The 23,031-nt window shown below is 45.9% G+C and overlaps 1 protein-coding gene across 1 annotated transcript in view; it reads left to right on the top strand.

Moving 5' to 3' along the window:
* The window catches only part of LOC124038774 (BAH and coiled-coil domain-containing protein 1-like), a 111,913-nt gene that overhangs the window by 37,738 nt on the left and 51,144 nt on the right, over positions 1-23,031 (top strand). Inside the window, 6 exon segments of the mRNA XM_046354840.1 lie at positions 1,014-1,151; positions 13,977-14,093; positions 19,003-20,951; positions 20,953-21,088; positions 21,300-21,596; positions 21,746-21,868. Coding sequence (XP_046210796.1) covers positions 1,014-1,151; positions 13,977-14,093; positions 19,003-20,951; positions 20,953-21,088; positions 21,300-21,596; positions 21,746-21,868 — 2,760 coding nt within the window.

Genomic DNA, 23,031 nt, shown 5'->3' with positions numbered 1-23,031 from the left:
GTCAGGTACTGGAGCTGGTACCAGAAAGGAAAGCGAAACTAAATGAAAGGGAAAGAGGAAGAGAGTTAGATGGAGAGATAGAAGGATATATGAAACGTAGGAAAGAGGAGAGAGAGGAAAAGGAGGAGAGAAATATGGTGGCGTTGAGAGAGAGAGAGAGAACAACAGTCTGCTATGGGAAGTCGTCAGAGTTTCCTTAAACAGCTTTCCGGTTTTACTCAGAAATCAGGTTTATTATGTCTACCCTGAGTGAAAATATAGATGGTAAATGATATGGTTTCTCTCTTTAGATCGAGTGAGTGTGTGTGAGTGTGTGTGAGTGTGTGTGAGTGTGTGTGAGCGTGTGTGAGCGTGTGTACGTGTCAGTGTGTGTATGCCACAGCTGTAATAATAGAACGCCCCACTGACCCGCCTCCTTGTCCACAGACCATGGCCACTTTCTGCCCCCTTCAGTCTCTTACGCCCCTTCTTACCCTCTTTAAGGAGGGTTAAGTCTTTCAGCCCCTCCTCACTTCCCATCCTATCACAGTATTATTGGCCCTGTTCTGTTAGGTTGTTTGTGTAGTATGTGTATGTGCAGAGACAGCATCTTAGATGTGAGGCAGTTGAGGATTCTTGTGGTTTTTGGGGTGTTTTGTAGTGGTCTGACTGTCAAGGGTGAGGGTGTGTGCGTGTGCATGTGTGTGTGTGTGCGTGTGCATATGTGTGTGTGTGCGTGCATGTGTGTGTGCGTGCATGTGTGTGTGTGCGTGTGTGTGTGTGCGTGCGTTTGCAGGTATTGTGTGTGTGCATGCGTGTGTGTGTATGCGTGCGTGTGCATGTGTGTGCGTGCGTGTGTTTGTGTGCGTGCGTGTGTGTGTTTGTGTGCGTGCGTGCGTTTGCAGGCATTGTGTGCAACAGACTGTTGTGGTTTGGGTTATTGTGCCTGTCAAAGGTTTTGATCAAAGTTAAACAGTCTTTCTCTCTATTTACACTCGAAGCTGTATTTACGTGACTCTCTCTCTCTCCCTCAGGTGGTTCGTTCATGGGCTCATTTCTGGCGAGCAGTTTGGGCTCTCCCCCATCTCACCCTGCCTCCCCTTCCTCCCCCTCCTACAGGGGAGGACCTCACTCCAGCGCCTCCCCCATCTGGTTCCCTCACTCACATGAAGGTAAGACACACACTCACACACACGCATGCGTGTGCTTCGGGAGCCCCTATCCCCCATCGCCCCCCTCTCTCAGACCAGGGCCCCTCTGGGCTAACCGATCTCCAACGGTCCCCTTCCTGCCACACACACACACACACACACACACACACACACACACACACACACACACACACACACACACACACACACACACACACACACACACACACACACACACACACACACACACACACACACACACACACACACACACACACACACACACACACACACCTACACATCTGTTTTGTCTCTTTTGGACTACCAACTCCGAATGGTTAAGGCATGAACCCTAGAATGGTTAAGGTTAGGCATGAACCCTAGAATGGTTAAGGTTAGGCATGAACCCTAGAATGGTTAATGTTAGGCATGAACCCTAGAATGGTTAAGGTTAGGCATGAACCCTAGAATGGTTAAGGTTAGGCATGAACCCTAGAATGGTTAAGGTTAGGCATGAACCCTGGAATGGTTAAGGTTAGGCATGAACCCTGGAATGGTTAAGGTTAGGCATGAACCCTAGAATGGTTAACCTCTCTGAACTACCCATACCGGATCCGGGATAATTGTCATCAGCAACGCCGAATAGCATAGCGCCACAGTCAAATAATATTACTAGAAAATATTCATATTCATGAAATCACAAGTGCAATATTGTAAAACACCGCTTAGCCTTTTGTTAATCCACCTGTTGTCTCAGATTTTGAAATGATGCTTTACAGCAAAAGCAATACAAGCGTTTGTGTAAGTCTATCGATTGCTCAACAAAACAATAAGTACACTCACGAGACTCCCAGTTAGACAACAAATGTTCCTTTTGTTCCATAAAGATATTTTTTATATCCAAATACCTCCGTTAGTTTGGTGCGTTATGCCCAGGAATCCACCGGAAAGAGCGATCACGACAACGCAGACAAAAATTCAAAATTATATCCAATGTCCACATAAACATGTCAAATGTTTTTTTATAATCAATCCTCAAGGTGTGTAGGTGGTTATAAACAGTAGATACCAAGAGCGGGAATTTAGAAAGAGAGGGAGGAGAAAAAGAGAGCTGGAGAGAGCTGGAGAGAGCTGGAGAGAGCTGGAGAGAGCTGGAGAGAGCTGAGAGAGAGAGAGAGAGAGAGAGAGAGAGAGAGAGATAGAGAGAGAGAGAGAGAGAGAGAGAGAGAGAGAGAGAGAGAGAGAGAGAGAGAGAGAGAGAACAGACGAGCAGATGAGCTCCAGCATCTTTCAGCATTAACTTGATAAGGACTGAATGCTAAGTTAAGGCTACCGAGTTTGCTACGACAGAACCGATCTGACTGCAACTTCAATTAGCACTGAGGTTTGAAGTTGTCAAGACTTCCGCCAAAGTCGGCTCCTCTCCTTGTTCGGGCGGCATTCGGCGTCACCGGCTTTCTAGCCATAGCTGCTCCATTTTTCATATTTCCATTTGTTTTGTCTTGTTCCATACACATCATTCCCTAATCACACTGCATGTATTTAGTCCTCTGTTCCCCTCCATGATTTGTGTGAAATTGTTTTATGTTATGTGAGTATTGTCACGCGCCAGACCTTTGTTTATGTTCCGTGTTTTGGGCACGTTTATGTACTTATGTGCTTTCGTTTGGACCGGAATAAAAAGTGCGCCTGTTAACTACACTCTGCTTTCTTGCACCTGACTTTGCCTCCAGTACACACCAGTAACAGAAGCAGCTTAAGCCCCACCCTCTTCAACATATATATCAACGAATTGGCGAAGGCACTAGAACAGTCAGCAGCACCCGGCCTCACCCTACTGGATTCTGAAGTCAAATGTCAGCACCTAGATCATCTGAACATATTCTGTCAGACCGGGTTCCTGACAGGAAATCTCATGACAAAAATTATGGGGTTCCAAAAAAAGGTCCAGTTGCCAGGAACACAAATACAAATTCCATCTAAACACTGCCCTAGAGTCCTAGACTACACAAAAAAACGACACATACCTCGGCATAAACATCAGCGCCACATGTAACTTCCACAAAGCTGTGAACGATCTGAGAGACAAGGCAAGAAGGGCCTTCTATGCCATCAAAAGTAACATAAAATGTGATATACAAATTAGTTTCTGGCTAAAAATAATTGAATCAGTGATAGAACCCATTGCCCTTTACGGTTGTGAGGTCTTGGGTCCGCTCACCAATGAAGTATTCAACAAAATGGGACAAACAACAATCCCAAACAACTATCCTTAGTGTACAACGTAAAACAACAAATAATGCATACAGAGAAGAATTAGACCAATAGCCGCTAATTATCAAAATCCAGAAAAGACCAGTTAAATTGTACAACCAGCTAAAAAGAAGCGATTCCCAAACCTTCCATAACAAGCCCTCACCTTCAGAGAGATGAACCTGGAGATGAGTTCCCTAAGCAAGCTTGTTTGGCCCTAAACAGAGAGTACACAGTGGCAGAATACCTGACCACTGTGACTCACCCAAACTTTAGGAAAGCTTTGACTATGTACAGACTCAGTGAGCATAGCCTTGCTATTGAGAAAGGTCGTCATAGGCAGACATGGATCTCAAGAGAATACAGGCTATGTGCACACGACTCACAAAATGAGGTGGAAACTGAGCTGCACTTCCTAACCTCCTGCCAAATGTATAACCATATTAGAGACACATATTTCCTTCAGATTGCACAGATCCAGAAAGACTTCTAAAACAAACCCACATTTTGTTTGTGTGAATTTTACCCCCTTTTCTCCCCAATTTCGTGGTATCCAATTGTTTTTAGTAGCTACTATCTTGTCTCATCGCTACAACTCCCGTACGGGCTCAGGAGAGACAAAGGTTGAAAGTCATGTGTCCTCCGATACACAACCCAACCAAGCGTCACTGCTTCTTAACACAGCGCCATCCAACCCGGAAGCCAGCCACACCAATGTGTCGGAGGAAACACTGTGCACCTGGCAACCTTGGTTAGCGCGCACTGTGCCCGGCACAGGAGTCGCTGGTGCGCGATGAGACAAGGATTTCCCTACCGGCCAAACCCTCCCTAACCCGGACGACGCTATGCCAATTGTGCGTCGCCCCACAGACCTCCCGGTCGCGGCCAGTTACGACACAGCCTTGGCGCGATTCCAGAGTCTCTGGTGGCACAGCTGGCGCTGCAGTACAGCGCCCTTAACCACTGCGCCCAAACAAACCCAATTTTGATGAACTCCCATTTCTATTGGGTGAAATACCATAGAGTGCAATTACAGCAGCAAAATATGTGATATGTTGCCACAAGAACAATTTGCACATAATATGAAACATCATTATTCTTTTGGAACTTATGTGAGTGTAATATTTAGTGTTAATTGTTGTTGTTTATTTTACTTTAGTTTATTTTCTACTTCACTTGCTTTGACAATTTTAGCATGTTTCCCATGCCAATAAAGCCCATCATTTGAATTGAATTGAGAGAGAGAGAGACCATCGAGACAAAGACAGACAGAGAGAGAGAGGGGAGAAAAAGAGGGAGAGAGGGAGAGAGGGAGAGAGAGAGGGAGAGAGAGGGGAGAGAGGAGAGGGAGAGAGAGAGAGGAGAGGAGAGAGAGAGAGAGAGAGAGAGAGAGAGAGAGAGAGAGAGAGAGAGAGAGAGAGAGAGAGAGAGAGAGAGAGAGAGAGAGAGAGAGAGAGAGAGAGAGAGAGAGAGAGCAATTTAATCTCTGTGTGGCTCATCTTTGAAGTATGTGTTTGTGTGTGTCAGTAACTAACTCACAAACACACACACACACACACACACACACAACAAATGATTGTTTTGAAGAATCCAATCCAGGGAGCCCCAGTAGGCAGATTGCCATCTGGCTTCAGTCCAGAGAGTGGAGCACAGCTAGCAAAGAGAGGAGAGCCTGGACACTACATACACACACACTAAAACACCATGCTCGCTCACATACACTCTCAGTCAAACACCTGTCCTTGTCCCCACAGATTATAGTTTTTATTGACAGAGTTCTAAAACTGTTCTGGCAGGTACCATGTCTCCATTTCTCTCCCTCTCTCATTCCCTCACCCTCTCTCTTCCCCTCATCTCTCATTCTCCCCCCTCTCTCTTCCCCCCACTCTCATTCTCCCTCTCTCTCTCTGTTCCCCCATCTCTCATTCTCCCCATCTTTCTCTTACCCCATCTTCTCCCACTCACTCACTCACTCACTCACTCACTCACTCACTCACTCACTCACTCACTCACTCACTCACTCACTCACTCACTCACTCACTCACTCACTCACTCACTCACTCACTCACTCACTCACTCACTCTCTTCTCTCTCTCTCTCATCTCCCTCTCTCTCTCCCTCTCGCCTCTCTCTGTCCCCCCTCTCTCCCCTCTCTCTCTCCCCTCTCTCTCTCTTTCTCTCGCTCGGCCCCCCCTCTCAATTACATTTCAATTTCAATTTATGGGACTTTATTGGCATGGGAAGCATATGTTTACATTGCCAAAGCAAGTGAAATAGATAATAAACATTAAATTAACTATTTAAAAAATGTACAGTACACATTACTCTCACAAATGTTTGTTAAAGAATGAAGACATTTCAAATGTCATATTATAATTAAAGTACAAAAGGGAAAATAAATTAACCTAAATATGGGTTGTATTTACAATGGTGTAATAGGCAATAGGTCACAAATCTTGCTGCTGTTATGGCATACTGTGATATTTCACCAAATAGATATGGGAGTTTATCAAAATTGGGTTTGTTTTAGAATTCTTTGTGGATCTGTGTAATCTGAAGGAAATATGTGTCTCTAATATGGTCATACATTTGGCAGGAGGTTAGGATGTGCAGCATTTTGTGGACAGTGTGCGCATAGCCTGTCTTCTCTTGAGAGCCATGTCTGCCTACAGCGGCCTTTCTCAATAGCAAGGCTATTGCTCACTGAGTCTGTACATAGTCAAAGCTTTCCTTAAATTTGGGTCAGTCACAGTGGTCAGGTATTCTGCTACTGTGTGCTAACTGTTTAGGGCCAAAGAGCATTCTAGTCTGCCCAGTTTTTTTGTTAACTCTTTCCAATGTGTCAAGTAATTCTTTTTTTGATTTCTCATGATTTGGTTGGGTCTAATTGTGTTGCTGTTCTGGGGCTCTGTGTGTTCTGTTTGTGAACAGAGCCCCAGGACCAGCTTGCTGAGGGGACTCTTCTCCAGGTTCATCTCTCTGTAGGTGATGGCTTTGGTCTCTCTCTCTCTCCCTCCTTCTCTCTGTTTATCACCATTAGTTTGTGATTGCCTCTAGATGACTGATGGAGCCTTTTGGGTAATTGTTGCCATTTAGATTCAATGGTTGTTAAAACACACACACATATGCTTAGTGGGACCAGCATGTTGGTGGTTTTGTGCATCTGAGGAATGTGGAGGATGAGTTTTATGGAGTACTGTTTACTTTGGCCACCACCATTAAACGTTTAACTGCTGCCAATTAACCAGCTGGGAAACCAACTGTGAGAGGGCACATATACACACACACACACACACACACACACACACACACACACACACACACACACACACACACACACACACACACACACACACACACACACACACACACACACACACACACACACACACACACACACACACACACACACACACACACACACACACACACACACACACACACACACACACACACACACATCATGTGTTTGTGCGTATGTACAGTAGGTGTACTTGTTTGCATGTGTTTGATGTGTGTGTATGTCTGGTTTGTGTGTTGTGTCTGCTGCATGGTGACAGAAATGTTTGGTTTACACATAAATATCCCCTCACCCCCTGCTGAGGCCTCCGCTATCCCAGGATACAGTTCAATGTCCTTGGAGGCAAGGAGTTTGGTGGACCAGCCATTTACCTCCCGCTGACCCCCTGGGAAGAACTGTGTGTGTGTGAAAGGATGGGTTGAAATGTATGGACCGGCCATTTACCTCCCGCTGACCCCCTGGGAAGAACTGTGTGTGTGTGAAAGGATGGGTTGAAATGTATGGACCGGCCATTTACCTCCCGCTGACCCCCTGGGAAGAACTGTGTGTGTGTGAAAGGATGGGTTGAAATGTATGGACCGGCCATTTACCTCCCGCTGACCCCCTGGGAAGAACTGTGTGTGTGTGAAAGGATGGGTTGAAATGTATGGACCGGCCATTTACCTCCCGCTGACCCCCTGGGAAGAACTGTGTGTGTGAAAGGATGGGTTGAAATGTATGGACCGGCCATTTACCTCCCGCTGACCCCCTGGGAAGAACTGTGTGTTTGTGAAAGGATGGGTTGAAATGTATGGACCGGCCATTTACCTCCCGCTGACCCCCTGGGAAGAACTGTGTGTGTGAAAGAATGGGTTGAAATGTATGGACCGGCCATTTACCTCCCGCTGACCCCCTGGGAAGAACTGTGTGTGTGAAAGGATGGGTTGAAATGTATGGACCGGCCATTTACCTCCCGCTGACCCCCTGGGAAGAACTGTGTGTGTGTGAAAGGATGGGTTGAAATGTATGGACCGGCCATTTACCTCCCGCTGACCCCCTGGGAAGAACTGTGTGTGTGTGAAAGGATGGGTTGAAATGTATGGACCGGCCATTTACCTCCCGCTGACCCCCTGGGAAGAACTGTGTGTGTGAAAGGATGGGTTGAAATGTATGGACCGGCCATTTACCTCCCGCTGACCCCCTGGGAAGAACTGTGTGTGTGAAAGGATGGGTTGAAATGTATGGACCGGCCATTTACCTCCCGCTGACCCCTGGGAAGAACTGTGTGTGTGAAAGGATGGGTTGAAATGTATGGACCGGCCATTTACCTCCCGCTGACCCCCTGGGAAGAACTGTGTGTGTGAAAGGATGGGTTGAAATGTATGGACCGGCCATTTACCTCCCGCTGACCCCCTGGGAAGAACTGTGTGTGTGAAAGGATGGGTTGAAATGTATGGACCGGCCATTTACCTCCCGCTGACCCCCTGGGAAGAACTGTGTGTGTGAAAGGATGGGTTGAAATGTATGGACCGGCCATTTACCTCCCGCTGACCCCCTGGGAAGAACTGTGTGTGTGAAAGGATGGGTTGAAATGTATGGACCGGCCATTTACCTCCCGCTGACCCCCTGGGAAGAACTGTGTGTGTGAAAGGATGGGTTGAAATGTATGGACCGGCCATTTACCTCCCGCTGACCCCCTGGGAAGAACTGTGTGTGTGAAAGGATGGGTTGAAATGTATGGACCGGCCATTTACCTCCCGCTGACCCCCTGGGAAGAACTGTGTGTGTGAAAGGATGGGTTGAAATGTATGGACCGGCCATTTACCTCCCGCTGACCCCCTGGGAAGAACTGTGTGTGTGAAAGGATGGGTTGAAATGTATGGACCGGCCATTTACCTCCCGCTGACCCCCTGGGAAGAACTGTGTGTGTGTGAAAGGATGGGTTGAAATGTATGGACCGGCCATTTGGATCTTTGCGAGTGAAAAAAGAAACACGTCAAATCAATCAGGACCTGAATATGACTCTGCACGTCACATAGTCATTTAACATGTTTGTATATTTTTTCTGTAGGTATTATGCATTTTCACTTATATTTCATATGTCACAAGGATTCACCGATACGTATGCTATGATGCTGGTAAAGTTTTGTCTCACGCCCCTGCTGCTGCCACACGAGCGCGGACTTCCCGGGAGCTCTGGACAGTGCTGGTCATTAAAACATCTAGCTAGCTGATGGATGCAAACAATGTTCTTTCCCAAAAACATAGCAAAACAACATAATCTGTATCAGTAGCTATAGTTAGCCATATAACTACTTGTATCTAGCTACAGTTGAAGTCGGAGGTTTGCATACACCTTAGCCAAATACATTTAAAATCAGTTTTCCACCATCCCTGACATTTAATCCGAGTAAGAATTCCCTGTCTTAGGTCAGTTAGGATCACCACTTTATTTTAAGAATTTGAAATTTCAGAATAATAGTAGAGAGAATGATTTATTTCAGCTTTCATTTCTTTCATCACATTCCCAGTTTACATACACTCAATTAGTATTTGGTAGCATTGCCTTTAAATTGTTTAACTTGGGTCAAACATTTTGGGTAGCCTTCAACAAGCTTCCCACAATAAGTTGGGTGAATTTTGGCCCATTCCTCCTGACAGAGCTGGTGTAACTGAGTCAGGTTTGTAGGCCTCCTTGCTCGCACATGCTTTTTCAGCTTTTTAAAATTTTCTATAGGGTTGAGGTCAGAGTTTTGTGATGGCCACTCCAATACCTTGACTTTGTTGTCCTTAAGCCATTTTGCCACAACTATGGAACTATGCTTGGGGTCATTGTCCATTTGGAAGTCTCATTTGCAACCAAGCTTTAACTTCCTGACTGATGTTTTCGAGATGTTGCTTCAATATATCCACATAATTTTCCAACCTCATGATGCAATCTATTTTGTGAAGTGCACCTGTCCCTCCTGCAGCAAAGCACCCCCACAACATGATGCTGCCACCCCCGTGCTTCACGGTTGGGATGGTGTTCTTTCCTCCAAACATTAACGATGGTCATTATGGCCCAACAGTTCTATTTTTGTTTCATCAGACCAGAGGACATTTCTCCAAAAAGTACGATCTTTGTCCACATGTGCAGTTGCAAACCGTAGTCTGGCTTTTTTATGGTGGTTTCGGAGCAGTGGCTTCATACTTGCTGAGTGGCCTTTCAGGTTATGTCGATATAGGACTCGTTTAACTGTGGATATAGATACTTTTGAACCTGTTTCCTCCAGCATCTTCACAAGATCCTCTGCTGTTGTTCTGGGATTGATTTGCACTTTTCTCACCAAAGTACGTTCATCTCTAGGAGACAGAACGTGTCTCCTTCCTGAGCGGTATGATGGCTGCGTGGTCCCATGGTGTTTATACTTGCGTACTATTGTTTGCACAGATGAACGTGGTACCTTCAGGCATTTGGAAATTGCTCCCAAGGATGAACCAGACTTGTGGAAGTCTACAATTGTTTTCTGAGGTCTTGGCTGATTTCTTTTGAATTTTCCATGATGTCAAGCAAAGAGGCACTGAGTTTGAAGGTAGGCCTTGAAATATATCCATAGGTACACCTCCAATTGACTCAAATGATGTCAATTAGCTTATCAAAAGCTTCTAAAGCCATGACATTTTCTGGAATTTTCCAAGCTGTTTAAAGGCACAGTCAACTTAGTGTATGTAAACTTCTGACCCACTGGAATTGTGATACAGTGAATTATAAGTGAAATAATCTGTCTGTTAACAATTGTTGAAAAAAATTACTTGTGTCACGCACAAAGTAGATGTCCTTATCGACTTGCCAAAACTATAGTTTGTTAACAAGACATTTGTGGAATCGTTGAAAAACAAGTTTTAAATGAAGGTATGTAAACTTCCAACTTCTACTTCAACTTCAACTGTAGGTGTCATCATCTAAAATACCCCTAATTTATAGGACAGTTCTTATTTGATTAACGGTAGTCGGACCCACCTATGTGAAGTTAGCCACAATAAGGATTAGCCACAATAGTGGAATTTGCGGTTCGCCTGCAAAATAAAAGTATGTTATTGACAGTGAAGCAAATGAATACAAATAGTGGAATCATGCCACAATTTAATGAATAGCATGCTAAACGAGGTTAGAATGTTGTTATATTAATTCAACAAAATATAATAATTTGTTAATTTGACAAAAATCTTTTGAATTCACACTGGATGTATTAGACATCAGAATTGCATTGGGGCCATACTTATTTCACTGTAAAGCCTTACCTATGGATGGTGGATCAATGACATGGGGTATCAGTCTACTCAGTTACAGTGGCTTGTGAAAGTATTCACCCCCCTTGGCATTTTTCCTATTTTGTTGCCTTACAACCTGGAATTAAAATAGATTTTTTGGGGGGTTGTGTCATTTGATTTACACAACATGTCTACCACTTTGAAGATGCAAACTATTTTTTATTGTGAAACAATAAATTCACCATAGTACCATCACTAAGCTATGGATCCTGGGACTAAACACATCCCTCTGCAACTGGATCCTGGACTTCCTGACGGGCCGCACCCAGGTGGTGAGGGTAGGTAGCAACACATCTGCCACACTGATCCTCAACACTGGAGCTCCCCAAGGGTGCGTGTTCAGTCCCCTCCTGTACTCCATGTTCACCCACGACTTCATGGCCAGGCACGACTCCAACACCATCGTTAAGTTTGCAGACGACACAACAGTGGTAGGCCTGATCACCGACAACGACGAGACAGCTTATAGGGAGGAGGTCAGAGACCTGGCCGGGTGGTGCCAGAATAACAACCTATCCCTCAACGTAACCAAGATAAGGAGATGATTGTGGACTACAGGACAAGGAGGACCGAGCACGCCCCAATTCTCATCGACGGGGCTGTAATGGAGCAGGCTGAGAGCTTCAAGAACCTTGGTGTCCACATCAACAACAAACTAGAATGGTCCAAACGGCCCAGTACATCATCGTGGCGAAGCTTTCTGCCATCCAGGACCTTTATACCAGGTGGTGTCAGAGGAAGGCACTAAAATTTGTCAAAGACCCCAGCCACCCCAGTAATAGACTGTTCTCTCTACTACCGCATGGCAAGCGGTACCGGAGTGCCAAGTCTAGGACAAAAAGGCTTCTAAACAGTTTTTACTCCCAAGCCATAAGACTCCTGGGCAGGTAATCAAATGGCTACCCAGACTATTTGCATTGTGTCACCCCCCCCCAACCCCTCTTTTAGCTACTGCTACTCTCTGTTCATCATATATGCATAGTCACTTTAACCATATCTACATGTACATACTACCTCAATCAGCCTGACTAACCGATGTCTGTATGTAGCCTCGCTACTTTTATAGCCTCGCTACTGTTTATAGCCTGTCTTTTTACTGTTGTTTTATTTCTTTACCTACCTATTGTTCACCTAATACCTTTTTTTCACTATTGGTCAGTGCCTGTAAGTAAGCATTTCACTGTTGTTTTCGGCGCACGTGACAAATAAACTTTGATTTGATTTGATTCATAGCAAAGGGTGAATACATTTGCACGCACCACTTTTCCATTTGGATTTTTTTTTGAATTTTTTGAAACAAGTCATTTTTTTTCATTTCACTTCACCAATTCAAACTATTTTGTGTATGTCCATTACATTAAATCTAAATAAAAATCAATTTAAATTACGGGTTGTAATGCAACAAAATAGGAAAAACGCCAAAGGGGATGAATACTTTTGCAAGGCACTGTACACCCAGAGAACAGCTCTTACGGCAGGAATCTGAAACCACTGATTTGAGCCACTTTTTTTTGTACCAGTCAACCTACTATGTGTGTTGAACACTTTTCCAGAGGAAAAACAATACAATGTGGATGTTTTGGAGTCTGAGAAATCCGAGGAGGAAGTTGGGAAAAAACACTTGGGTACTTAGTAGACTAATATCCAATTTCATTGATCTCCAATCCTTAGGTAAAGCTTTACCGTGCAATTTGATTGACAATATGCACAATAGGCTGAATGGTCAGGTGATGTCCCTCAGTCAAAGTCCCTGATAAGAGCTACAACGCTAATATTTGTGTATACTCTTTACAGTTGTGTTCTGTGGGTGTCACCAAGTAGTCTAATACCTAATTTAATTGCTCCACATTACACACTCCAATGTTGTTTAACATTACCTAGTCTAAATATGCCATGATTCCACCAATTGTAATCTTCTGTCAGTTTCTAAGAGGGACATTCATTTTGAAGGCCAACCGCAATTCCACTGTTGTGGCTAATCCTTATTGTGGCTAGCTTCACAACACATAACTCAGTTCAGTCAAGCCTCACTAGCCAGAGGAAGCTTGTTGGCTGCTTATAACATTAGCTTTGGGCAACAGGGTTAAGTAAAATGATTATCCCCATCATTTACAGCTAGTTATTTTCATGAACTGAAGTTTAACAACATGTGGCTACCTAACTAATACTTACTCACATGGATTCCTAAATCATTGTTAAGAATATTGAAAATTATTGAAGTTTCTCCTGGTCATTTTTTTCAGGCTGGTTGGATTTGTGCTAGCTAGGTACCAAGCTAAAGCTAGCTAGCTAGCTACCCCAGAAGTTGCTAATAACATATGTATCAAAGATATTTGCTTACATTTTTGATCCTGCCCGTTTGATCTTATTTCAAATGCACACACAGACGTTTTCCCATTCAGTCGAACAAATAATGGCTTATTACCAACGCGGTATTGTAAACACATCGTTTGTGGCAGGTGTGTGCTTGTTTGCAGACTTTTATTTTTTGTAGAGCTTTGACAGTACTTGTGATCGTAGTGGTGGAGTTTGGCTTGCACGTGCAAATTCAGCACACACAACATTCTATAATATAATTTTGTGATTTAACCTGTCAAATGAAAAGCTTATTTCACACGTCATATAGTGTTATTTGACGTGTATTGTTTTTGACACACAAATACCCTAACGGCGTTCCAAAGAAATGGGTTATAGGCTGAGCATCCTGAAGAGAAAAACACACTTGTTTTGTATAAGCAAACTCCATCCTGAAAAATACCCATCTCTTGTCAGTTACTCTCTGGTATTGTTGTTGTCACCGCTGTATCTGCTGTAAATGATGGGGATAATCATGTTGGTGGCATTTAGGCCTAATGTCAAAATTCTCTCTCTCCCCCTCCCTCCCCTGTTTCACTTCCACCCTCTCTCTAACTCTATCTCTCCCACTTTCTTTTGGTCTCTCTCCTCTCTTTCTTCTCGCTCTTCCTATATCTCTCTCCCCCCTCCTCACTCTCTCTCAGGGTATCCCCGGTATTCAGGAGGTCTGACTTCCCCCTTTCTTCCCATGAGCTCCTTGGATCACCATAGCAACAGCAGCATTCTCTACGGACAGCACCGCTTCTACGACACTCAGAAAGGTGTGTGTGAGACAGAGAGAGAGGTGTGTCAGAGAGAGGGGTATTTAAGAGAGAGAGAGGTGTGTATGTGTAACAGTATAGCTTCTATCCCTCTCCTTGCCCCTACCTGGGCTCAAACCAGGGACCCTCTGCACACATAGACAATAGTCACCCTTGAAGCATCGTTACACATCGCTCCACAAAAGCCGCAGCAAGGGAAACAACTACTTCAAGGTCTCAGAGCGAGTGACATCACCAATTGAAATGCTATTAGCGCGCACACTCTGCTAACTAGCTAGCCATTTCACACCGGTTGTGTATGTGAGAGACTGCGAGAGAGAGAGAAATAGGTGTGTGAGAGAGAGGGGTTTCTATGTGTGTTAGAGAAAGACAGAGTTGTGTGTGTGTGGGTGAGAGAGATAGAGAGAGACAGAGAGAGGTGTGTGTGAGAGAGAGAGGTGTGTGTGAGAGAGAGAGGTGTGTGTGAGAGAGAGAGGTGTGTGTGAGAGAGAGGTGTGTGTGAGAGAGAGAGGTGTGTGTGTGAGAGAGAGAGGTGTGTGAGAGAGAGAGGTGTGTGTGAGAGAGAGAGGTGTGTGAGAGAGAGAGTGTGTGTGAGAGAGAGAGGGTGTGTGAGAGAGAGAGAGAGAGTGTGTGAGAGAGAGAGAGAGAGAGGGTGTGTGTGTGTGTGTGTGTGTGTGTGTGTGTGTGTGTGTGTGTGTGTGTGTGTGTGTGTGTGTGTGTGTGTGTGTGTGTGTGTGTGTGTGTGTGTGTGTGTGTGTGTGTGTGTGTGTGTGTGTGTGTGAGAGAGAGAGGTGTGCGTGTGTGTGAGAGAGAGAGGTGTGCGTGTGTGTGAGAGAGAGAGGTGTGCGTGTGTGTGAGAGAGAGAGGTGTGCGTGTGTGTGAGAGAGAGGGTGTGTGTGTGTGAGAGAGAGGGGTATGGGTGTGTGTGAGAGAGAGTGTGTGAGAGAGTGTGTGAGAGAGTGGATAATATTAAGAAATGCTATAGATGGAAGGAAAGTAGTGTGGTAGTCAATTTGAGGCTTTGAGGGGACTCTTACGGTACATCCACCTACAACTCATTCCTTGGCAGTATTACTGTAGATTACTTCATAACTGGCCTCAACGTAGTCTCTCAGAGCATTCACAGTCAGACCACTGACACCCCTATCAGATCACAGCAAAATCACATTCTACTTGAACAGAGCAACACTCAATCATGAGGCATCAAAGCCAAAGGAACTGCATAATATTAAGAAATGCTATAGATGGAAGGAAAGTAGTGTAGAAATCTACCAAAAAACTATTAGGCAACAAGAAATTAAATCCCTTTTAGACAACTTCTGGGGCAATACATTTCACAGTAATAGTGAAGGTGTAAACTTGGCAGTAGAAAATCTTAACAGTATATTTGACCTCTCAGCTTCCCTATCAAAGAAAAATTTGAAGCCGACGACCAAAGAAAATGAACAAGGACAAATGGCATGATGAAGAATGCAAAAACCTAAGAAGGAAATTGAGAAACCTGAGTCTAAAACATAAAAAAACATTATTTTACTACGGTAAAAGAAGGAACAGCACATCAGAAATCAGCTCAATGTAATTGATATCATCCAAAAGGTACCGAAGGGCTGGATGATCAGGCATCTGGGAAAGTAGTCCAGTCAGGCAGGGGTCAAAACCAGGAGGACTATCAAAAAGAGAATAGCAAAAGGAGTACGGGAAAAACACACTGGTTGACTTGACTAACATACAAGACGAACTGGCACAGAGAGACAGGAAACACAGGGATAAATACACTGTGGAGAATAAGCCACACCTGGCGGGAGTGGAGACAATCACAAGGACAGGTGAACCAGATCAGGGTGTGACAATTGAAGAATCAATAGAATCTCTTGAGTTGTGCAGTGGTCTAAGGCACTGCTTCTCAGTGCTAGAGGCCTTACTACAGACACCCTTGTTCGAATCCAGGCTGTATCACAACCGGCTGTGATTGGGAGTCCCATTGGGCGGCACACAATTGGCCCAGCATCGTCCGTGTTTGGCTGGTGTAGGCCGTTTTTGTAAATAAGAATTTGTTCTTAACTGACTTGCCTAGTGAAATAAAGGATAAATAAATAAAACATGAAAGCAACTTCTGGGAAAATTGGAACAAACTAAGCTAACAGCACGAAGAGTTATCTATCCAAAATGGAGGTGTATGCATAAACCACTTCTCCAATCATTTTGGCTCTATAACAAAGAACAGTCAGCAAAAACATATACATGATCAAATACAAATCTTAGAATCAACTATTAAAGACTACAAGAACTCACTGGATTATCCAATTACATTGAATGAACTACAGGACAAAATACAAACCCTCCAACCCAAAAAGGCCTGTTGTGTTGATGGTATCCTCAATTAAATGATAAAATATACAGACCACAAATTCCAATTGGCTATACTTAAACTCTTTAACATCATCCTTAGCTCTGGCATCTTCCCCAATATTTGGAACCAAGGACTGATCACCCCAAGCCACAAAAGTGGAGACAAATTTGACCCCAATAGCTACCGTGGAATATTCGTCAACAGCAAACTTGGGGAAATTCTCTGCATTAACATTAACAGCAGATTTCTACATTTCCTCAGTGAAGCTCGCATCCGCTACAAGACCATGGTGCTTGCCTAAGGAGCTGTGAGGGGAACGGCACCTCAGTACCTCCAGGCTCTGATCAGGCCCTACACCCAAACAAGGGCACTGCGTTCATCCACCTCTGGCCTGCTCGCCTCCCTACCACTGAGGAAGTACAGTTCCCGCTCAGCCCAGTCAAAACTGTTCGCTGCTCTGGCCCCCCAATGGTGGAACAAACTCCCTCACGACGCCAGGACAGCGGAGTCCATCACCACCTTCCGGAGACACCTGAAACCCCACCTCTTTAAGGAATACCTAGGATAGGATAAAGTAATCCTTCTCACCCCCCCCTTTAAGATTTAGATGCACTATTGTAAAGTGACTGGTCCACTGGATGTCATAAGGTGAATGCACCAATTTGTAAGTCGCTCTGGATAAGAGCGTCTGCTAAATGACTTAAATGTAAATGTACTTAGCAAATGTCAAATGGACTTTTTACCAAATTACTGAACGACAGCGTCAAATGTCTACAGTTTGACTATGATCTGGTGCTTCTGTCCCCAACCAAGGAGTTCAGCAGCACCTAGATCTTCTGCACAGATTCTGTCAGATCTGGTTCCTGACAGTAAATCTCAGTAAGACAAAAATGATGGTGTACCAAAAAATGTCCAATTGCCAGGAACACAAATACAAATATCACCTAGACGCCATTGCCCTAGAGCACACAAAAAAACTATACATACCTTGGCCTAAACATCAGCGCCACAGGTAACTTCCACAAAGCTGTGAACGATCTGAGATGAGAAGGCAAGAAGGGCATTCTATGTCATCAAAAGGAACATAACATTTGACATACCAATTAGGATCTGGCTAAAAATACTTGAATCAGTTATAGAACCCATTGCCCTTTACGGTTTGGGCACTGCTCACCAATCAAGTATTCACAAAATGGGACAAACACCAAATTGAGACTATGCATGCAGATTTTTTATTTATTTTTTAAATCTGTGTACAATGTAAAACATCAAATAATGCATGCAGAGCAGAATTAGGCTGATACCCGCTAATTATCAAAATCCATAAATGAGCCCTTAAATTCTACAACCACCTAAAAGGAAGCGATTCCCAAACCTTCCATAACAAAGCCATCACCTACAGAGAGATGAACCTAGAGAAGAGTCCCCTAAGCAAGCTGGTCATGTAGCTCAGTTGGTAGAGCATGGCGCTTGTAACACCAGGGTAGTGGGTTCGATTCCCGGGACCACCCATACGTAGAATGTATGCACACATGACTGTAAGTCGCTTTGGATAAAAGCGTCTGCTAAATGGCATATATTATTATTATATATTACTGGTCACAAACACAAACAGACCACACAGAGCCCCAGGACAGCAGCACAATTAAACCCAACCAAATCATCAGAATACGAAAAGATAATTACTTGACACATTGGAAAGATTTAACAAAAAAATGGAGCATACTAGAATGATATTTGGCCCTAAACAGAGAGTACGCAGTGGCAGAATACCTGAACACTGTGACTGACCCAAACTTAAAGGAAAGCGTTTGACTATGTACAGTCTCAGTGAGCAAAGTCTTGCGATTGAGAAAGGACATTGTAGGCAGACATGTTATGTGCACACCGCCCACAAAATGAAATGGAAACTGAGCTGCACTTCCTAAACTCCTGCCAAATGTATGACCATAATAGAGACACATAGTTCCGTCAGGTTACACAGATCCACAAAGAATTCGAAAACAAACTCAATTTGGATAAAATCCCTTATCTAGTGTGCAATCCCATTAGCAATATATGTGACATGTTGCCACAAGAAAAGGGAAACCAGTGAAGAATAAACACCATCGTGAATACAAACCTTTACTTATTTTTATTTATTTTCCCTTTTGTACTTTAACATTTGAAATGTCTATTATTTTGGAACTTGTTAGTGTAATATGTACTTTTTACATTTCGTTGGTCTATTCCACTTGCTTTGGCAGTGTAAACATAGGTTTCCAATGTCAATAAAGCCCCTTGAATTGAATTGAGAGACAGAGATTTTTCCTCTTTTTAAAAATATTATTTAATTTTCCAAATATATACAGTTGGTAGAACAAGTATTTGATACACTGCCAATTTTGCAGGTTTTCCGACTTACAAAGCATGTAGAGGTCTGTAATTTTGATCATAGGTACACTTCAACTGTGAGGGAATCTAAATCAAAAATCTAGAAAATCACATTCTATGATTTTTAATGAATTAATTTGCATTTTATCGCATTAATAATATTTAAACTATGTCATTTATTTTCAGATCATTTCTACTTGCGAAGCCTGCCGTCCCAGTCCCCTCTTCTCTCAACCAATCACAGCCTTCCGCCACTGTCTAGGACTGCCCCCGGACATCCTCTGGGGTCCTGCAGCAGAGAAACAGACTCTGGGGGAGGAGGAGGTGGAGGGGGTCTCCAAAAGAGCTCCAAGGAACTGGGGATGGTGGAAAAGAGTGTGTCGAGAGAGAGATCCATCAGCAAAGAGAGACATCATCATCACCACCATCAACATCCGCGTCATCCGTTCTCTCAACCCCACTCCCTCCCCACTCACATGGGTGAGGAGGACCACAGACACAAAACCCCCAACCTGCCCACAGAATACAGGGACGACCCCGCAAACCAGGGCTCCAAACACAACTGTGCTCAACTTAGCAAACTATCCAACGGAGACTCTGTGTCCAAGGACGGGTCCCTGAACAGCTGTGGGAGTGGAGGGGGTAGCAGACCCCAGGGGAGTGGTAGTGGGGGGACGAGGCGATGCTCCAAGGAAGGGGGTGTGAGCGGGGAGATGAGGATAAGCGAAACTCTCCCCTCCTCCTCGTCAGACTGTCTGCGTCGAGCAGCCATGATGGGACCCCACAACCCCCATGCCATGGCTTCCTACTCCATGCCCCCGCCCCCTCCTCCACCCCTACACATGGGCCCTGCTGTGGGAGGGGGCTGGCTGCACCACCCTCATCACCCCCATCACCCTCACCCTGAGTTCTACTGCCCCCCTGCCCCCGCCCCACTCACCCTCACCCATCCTAAAGACGGAGTATCCGGGAGGGAGGTAAAAGACTCTGGCCCAACGTACATCCCCTCAGTCGGGCCTTTAGGGGACATGGGGTCCCCTGACTGCCATGGCGCTGGAGGAGGAGATAAGGGTGGAAAAGGGGCAGAGAACAGCAGAGGAGGAGGAGGTGGATCTAGTGAAAGTCTTCCTTCTCTTCATCCTCGTCCTGATCGTCCTCAGTCTAGTAGCTGCCAGAGGAAGCCGCCGTCGCAGACGCAGCAGCCACATTCACAGCAGCAGCTGGGCTACTGCAAGGCAGACAAGCCCCCGGACTGGAACCAGAACCAGAACCACAACTACAACCAACACCACAGCCAGAACACCCAGCCCAACTCCCAGCCTCAGCCACATAACCCTAACCGCCAGTCTGGGCCTCACTCTTGCAGCCTAGAGGCTTCTTCCTCCAGGGGAGACCTGGAGGTTCTAGAGGTCTACCGGGCCTCCCTGCCTCTGGAAGCCCAGAGTGCTCACCCCAGGCCTGGGCACCAAGCCACCAAGACTGGGCCCAACGCCAGCACCCCGCCCTTCCGGGACTGTTCACACTCAGGTCCTCCTGATGGAAAGGGGGGATTGGGGGGGAGTGGAGGTGCCCAGAGAGAGGGACAGAAGGTTGCTAGGATACTGCACCAGCGGCACAGTAGTCATGGAAGCGGGTTGGGTTCTGATGGATCAGGGACTGAGAGGGGGAGAGAGGGGGGGAAGCAGAATCAGAAGAGTGAGGGTGTTGTCATGGGGTACAGGGGTCAAACTCCCCCCACGCTGCACCCCTGGGGGATACCGAGGGGTCCCCAAGAAGACGAGAGGAGGATCTCCCCATACACAGAGTCCTACCCAGATAACAAGACTCAAAACCACCACGATCAACAGCACTGTAAGACAGCACCTCATCCCTCCTCCCACTCCTCCCCCCACCCAGAAGGAGAGAGCAGCGCCATGAAGAACCTGATGAACTACAGTTCCCAGCAGCCTTTGCTGCTCTCCCAGAGGAGTCTCTTTGGGGGGCTAGGCTGCCTGAAGCCGGGGGGCGAGAAGGGGGGTAGATCCAGCACCCCTCAGGAGCCCCCCAAACAGCCCCTACCACCCAGGAGAGGGTCCACCAGCGAGGGGGAGAGGATGGATGGAGGGGGGAGAGGTAGAAGGGAGGCGGGGGAGACACACAGGGGGAGGGGAGGTACGACAGCCCCCTGTGGGTATAGCTGTGGCGGTCGCCCGGCAGAGAGAGCCCCCCCAACACCCATCAGACACCCCCCCAGGACACAGCCGACAGGGCAGGGTACTGCCCAGTGTGAAAGGTGAGAGCTGGATCTGTATGTCTCTGTATTTATATTAACTTCACTATCTAAACATTTTTTTACTGGTTTTGCAACTTTTTCTACAGCTGCATTGTGTTAAAAGTGTGGCATTACTTATGGATTATGAATTATGAATTTTGACATTGCTAGGTTAGCTTTGTTTTAACGTTGCCATATCTGCTTTCTAAACCCTCTCTTTGTATGTTGCCAGGTGTGTCTCGGTCTGTGTACCCGCTGGGCATGGAGGCAGAAGAGAGGAAGAGGATGACTGAGGAGCAGCTCAGCCTTCATCACCTTGACAGAGACAGAGAACTCCTCATCAGGGAAAGCCAGGAGAGAGTGGAGTTTGCCAGGATCCACCCATCCAGCAGTTGCCATGGTGACCTGACCTCTCACCTTCTGGTGCCTGGCGGGGCCAGCCAATTAGGTGGAGACCCTTCTGCTCACTCCCACCACCATTGGATGCAGCGGACTGGAAGTCCCTCCCTCTGGATGGGCCATTCATATGGTGAGCTGACCATGCAGTTTCCCCACAGACCATGACAAACGCTCGCAATGTTGTGCAACTGTCTTTACACGTGGATCAGAAAGTGTGGAAATAACATGCAGAAACAAACCCAAAGTTCATGTTCTAATCTTGTGTTTTCTGTCTCTCAGGTCTGAGCCATGCTGCGCTGCACCAGAGTTTGGGCCCAGGGTTCGGCCCTGGCCTGCCTCTGTCCCAGGACCCCTCTGGCTCCCTGGTGGTCCTGCCCTCTGAGCCTGCACACCACCACCTGGGTAAGACACACAAACACACATGCAGGCCCTACACACACACACACACACACACACACACACACACACACACACACACACACACACACACACACACACACACACACACACACACACACACACACACACACACACACACACACACACACACACACACACACACACACACACACACACACACACACACACACACACACACACACACACACACACACACACACACAATCAGCCAGTTAGCCAGCACTGAAGATGAACCTCCATTAGAATGGTTTGCATAATTATCAGATTACCCATTATCAAAGCCATGAAAAACAGAGACTTAGTCAACCATTATACTATGATTAGCTAATGATACTAAAACACAGGGAGAGAGATGGCACTTCTTCTCATGGTTCAGCTACAGACAGAGAGATGCAGTGTGTGAGTGTGTGGGATGAGTGTGTGTTCCTATGTGGTGGAATTTTGCGGTGTGTGTGAGGTATGGCCTAGTCAGATGATAGTGGCGTGTGTGTGTGTTGCTGCTCCTTTGCAAACAGGCTGTGAAATGTAATTATCTGCCTGCTCTCTTGCCTCACTCCTTGGGAGTTCCTACAGAGAGGGGAAGTGCATCCACTGAACCCTTCCCCAGGGAAACTTAAGCCCACTCAGGTTAATCTAACAGAACAAAGGTTCCCAGCAACGGCAGTGGCAGCCACGGAGGGATGTGTGTGTGCGTCTGATGGGATGTATGGGAATGTGTGTCTTGCCATGCACATGAAGACACAACCATGAGAGAGAGAGAGAGAGAGAGAGAGAGAAGAGAGAGAGAGAGAGAGAGAGAGAGAGAGGGAGAGAGGGGGGAGAGAGGGGGAGAGAGGGGGGAGAGGGAGAAAGAGGGGGAGAGGGAGAGGGAGAGAAAGAGGGGGAGAGGGAGAGGGAGAAAGAGGGGGAGAGAGAAAGAGGGGGAGAGAGAGAGAGAGTGGAGAGAGAGAGAGAGAGAGAGAGAGAGAGAGAGAGAGAGAGAGAGAGAGAGAGGGAGAGAGGGGGAGAGGAGAGAGAGAAAGAGAGAGAGAGAGAGAGAGAGAGATGTCTGAGGCTTAAGGCTGAGGCCACACTGACAGAAACAACACAGTTAGATCCTCTCTCTCAATTCAATTTCAATTTAAAGGGCTTTATTGGCATGTGAA

The sequence above is a fragment of the Oncorhynchus gorbuscha genome, linkage group LG06 (genome assembly GCF_021184085.1).
Source record: "Oncorhynchus gorbuscha isolate QuinsamMale2020 ecotype Even-year linkage group LG06, OgorEven_v1.0, whole genome shotgun sequence".
NCBI lineage: Eukaryota > Metazoa > Chordata > Actinopteri > Salmoniformes > Salmonidae > Oncorhynchus > Oncorhynchus gorbuscha.
This window is presented reverse-complemented; position numbering and strand designations above follow the sequence as displayed.